The sequence below is a fragment of the Myotis davidii genome, unplaced genomic scaffold, assembly GCF_000327345.1.
Source record: "Myotis davidii unplaced genomic scaffold, ASM32734v1 scaffold43, whole genome shotgun sequence".
NCBI classification, from domain to species: Eukaryota; Metazoa; Chordata; class Mammalia; order Chiroptera; family Vespertilionidae; genus Myotis; species Myotis davidii.
In genome coordinates, this window is record NW_006294590.1 from 2,304,047 (window position 1) to 2,307,779 (window position 3,733).

The following is a 3,733-nucleotide window of genomic DNA, read 5'->3' on the forward strand; positions in this document are numbered from 1 at the left end:
GACCCTCCTCCGCAGCCAGCAAGGCTCTGTCTCCAGTCACCTCCCGGTCCCCAGGGGCAGCCGTGTCAGCCCCCCCAAAACCACAGAGCCCAGCTCAGAATGCGGCTGCACCCCAAGACGGTTCTCAGGACAAGCTGGCGGAGCAGATGGCACTGGTGAGGGGCTGGTGCCTTTCGTCCTGTGACACGCGGCTGCACTCACGTTGGGAAGCAGCGTTCGTAGCTGGACGCCTGGCATGAGGGCGGTTGGCCAGCTTTGTGGTCAGAGACCCACGATGGAAGCCAGTCAGGCGACCCTGTCCTGGGGGAGGGGGACTCGTGTGGTCTTTTCTGTGCTGAAGTCAGTGGTCTGGGCTGCTGTCCTCGCAGGCTGTGGATGAGGGGCCGGGACGTGGCAGGTATCGTGAGGGGGGACAGCGCAGGCCCCGGTCGGTGAGGGTTCAGGTGAGGGTCCCGGTCAGCCGGTGGTTTCTGCTGTTCTCAGATGCAGCAGTTGTCTGTTCAGCTTCATTTAAAGGAATTAAAAGAAACAAAGCAAAATGGGGTGGGCTCGGATCTAACCCAGTGACGTGTGGCCAGTCTTCCCAGGGGGTTGGTGCAGACGCCAGACCTCTGGTTTCCTGGTGCAGAGCGTGGGCCTGACGTGTTCTGAGGCTCCACTCAGTCACCTGCCCATTCTCCCAACTTTGGGTCCAAGTCTTACCTTTGCTGCTGAGACTGCCACAGAGCCGGTCTCACCTGTGGGAATGCAGTTAATGACTATGCTCCCCCCTCCCCGCAGGAAAACCAGATCCATCAGCGGATAGCCGAGCTGAGAAAGGAAGGCCTGTGGTCCCTGAGGCGGCTGCCCAAGCTGCAGGAGGCCCCGCGTCCCCGTGCGCACTGGGACTACCTGCTGGAGGAGATGCAGTGGATGGCCACCGACTTCGCCCAGGAGCGGCGGTGGAAGGTGGCTGCTGCCAAGAAGGTGGGTGAGCTGGGACTCCTGGGTTGTCCGTTCACTTGGGGAAGAAAGTAGTGAGCCGGGGTCTCCCCACCCAGCGCCGACGGCCCGCAGAGCATGCATCTCGGAGACGGTGTGGTCCTGGGCTGAGAACACGTGAGGAGCTTCGGGTCGCCCTGGCCAGGGTCCCGGTTGGTTGGCGTACCGTCCGTGCGCTGGAGGGTGCAGGTTGGCTCCGCAGTCACGCGCAGGAGACAGCTGATGGATGTTTCTCCTCTCCTTCTTCCTCTGCCTTCCTCACTCTGAAATCATTTTTTCTTTTAAATGAAGCTTTAAAAAAAAGAAACCCATGTCCTTTTTGTTGCGTGACTGACTAAAACACAAAACCCTTAAACTTTCCCCTGCCAGCTCGTCAGGACAGTGGTGCGTCATCACGAAGAGAAGAAGCTGCGAGAAGAAAGGGGCAAGAAAGAGGAGCAGAGCCGGCTCAGGCGGATCGCTGCCTCGGCTGCCAGGGAGATAGAGTATTTCTGGTCCAATATCGAGCAGGTAAACCTGACATTTTAATGGGGCCCGAGACCTAGACTGTGGGGCTGGTGAGGCAGAGCCCGCAGAATTGCTGAGGAGGGTGCGTGAGGGTGGGTCCCGCCAGCACAGCCCTCGGACTGCAGCTCCTTAGAAGGAAGGTTCTTGCTCTGCCTGTGGCTGTGCGTGGACACGTGGACACGCGTGGCTGCTGGTGGTGCTGCATGAAGCCCGTTGTCCCCGAGAGGCCTGCACACGGCCCCTCGGAGCGGGCAGGTCACCCAGGAACTGCTCCAGAACGGCAGCGCTTGCTCCCCTCCCTTTGAAAGTGTTCTGAGCTCAGCACCTGACGGGCTGGGGCAGATGCGGTTCGCTGCCGATCAGGGCGAGCAGCCGTGTGCTTGCAGACCCGTGTGTGAGCGTCTCTGTTGCTGAACATTCTAGAGCCGGTTAACTTACCTCCTCGGACACGTGCTTGTGTTTAACGCTTGTGTTCAGGTTGTGGAAATCAAACTACAAGTGGAATTAGCGGAGAAGAGGAAGAAGGCCTTGCGTCTACAGAAAGTTTCCAGGAGAGGTACGGTCCTGGTAAAGCCTTCCCTCTCGCAGACCGTATTCTGCCCCAGTCCTGAGCTCGTGGCACCCGGCGGCACGGTGGCTTCCCGGGAGGCTGCCTGCTCCACCCTGCGCGGGCTTGTGGCACCTGGTGATCACCTTGCTCTGGGGCAGCTGCTCTGGCCGCACGTTCCCGTTCTTTTGAGATTTGCTGGTTGGGTCCGAACCCCAGGCTGACCAGCTTTGGGGCCCTCACTCTCAGTTGAGGTCTGAGCCTGTCCCCTTTGGCCAGTCCCCGGGCAGGGAGGTGGACGCCCTGAGGTGTGTGGCCCCGGGCCCCTGTGTGTGGCCAGTGCACTGCCTGACTGCAGGGCGGGGCGGGGTGGGTGGGACACTGTGACTCCCATTTTCCGGGTGCGGAAACGGGGGAGAGGTGGCCACTGCTGAGGTCACAGCTGTGTGACCAGACGGGGCAGAAGAAAGGAGCTTTGCTGGTAGCTCCTGTCCCTCTCCTGGGTTCCTGCCGAGGTCTCAGTGCTGAGGGCTGGGAGCTGCCTGGGCACCTGGTGAGGGTGGCAGGGGGCTGGCTCTGCATCGCCCCCAGGTCACCAGGAGGGAGGGGGCACTCGCTGGGATGTCTCCTCAGCGGGGTGTCAGGAGGGCGTGGCCTAGACAGGCAGAGATGCGCTTGACGTGGGTGGAGAACACAGTGACAGCCCCTGTCTCTCTAGGAAAGGAGCCGAGACCCAAGGGCCCCGAGGTGCTGCTGGAAAGTGTTCTGGTGAGTTCTGGCTGTCCCTGCACCGGTGGGTGGGGAGCATGTGGGTCATTCTGTACCGTGGAGCTCCCTGCTTCTATCTGGAGAGACTTGGAGATGACACGCGTCACTCCCTTGCACTGTGAAGTCGGGCTACCTGGGGAAGAAACGGGTTCTCTGTAGCGTGGGGTTCACAAGGGCGTTGACTGATTTGGATGAGGTGCAGCACGCATGTGGACTTAGCCACACCCAGGCCTGTCCTGTGACCGCAGCCTGGTGGCGGCGTGCTTGTCACAGGGCCACGGTGCCCTGAGGTGCACGCCCAACACAGCCCTGATTTGGTTTCCATCCTGGGCTTTGAGCTCACACTTTGGCAATTTTTATCCTGACTCAGGACCCGGGAGCAGCCGGCAGGAAACGGAAAGCGAGCACAGCCCTCACTGATGACGAAGGTCTGTCCCCGTGAACTCACAGGAAGGGTGCCCCCTTGTTGCAGCCATGACCCAGAGCCACTGGGGTTGTCGCCAGCCAGGTGCCTCGGTGGGCAGGCTTTGTGGGGAAGATACGAGGTGCTGGCCTGTGGAGCGGGGAGAGCCTAGGACTGAGGGATGAGACACGATCAGTGCTGATGGGAAGGAGCCGGCCAGGGGCTGAGGCCGGTGCTGGGCGAGGTGTGGTCTGTCTGGCAAGGCCGCCCGGTGGTGAGGTTTGTGCCAGGGAGGATGGCTGCAGACACTGCTTTCTGCTGCGGCGCTGGTCGACGCTTCTGCACCAGGGCCAGGGCTCTGGGAGGGAGGCACGGGGGCAGGGCCAAGGTTGCTTTGAGGCCGTGGCTGCACAGCACAGGGGCCTGGTAGGTGAGCTGGTCTGCTGGCCAGTGGCTGGGGCTGTGGACGTGGGCGATGGTTCATGGACTGGCTGCAGCGGGCTCAGCGGGTTCCCTCCCTCGCTCCG

At 61.6% G+C, this 3,733-nt stretch overlaps 1 protein-coding gene across 1 annotated transcript in view; it reads left to right on the plus strand.

Annotated features, from left to right (window-relative positions):
• EP400 (E1A binding protein p400) overlaps positions 1-3,733 on the plus strand; it is a gene marked incomplete at its 5' end in the record, with an annotated part of 51,575 nt that overhangs the window by 13,722 nt on the left and 34,120 nt on the right. The window contains 6 exon segments of the mRNA XM_006768805.2: positions 6-155; positions 781-966; positions 1,351-1,491; positions 1,966-2,044; positions 2,754-2,803; positions 3,174-3,231. Coding sequence (XP_006768868.1) covers positions 6-155; positions 781-966; positions 1,351-1,491; positions 1,966-2,044; positions 2,754-2,803; positions 3,174-3,231 — 664 coding nt within the window.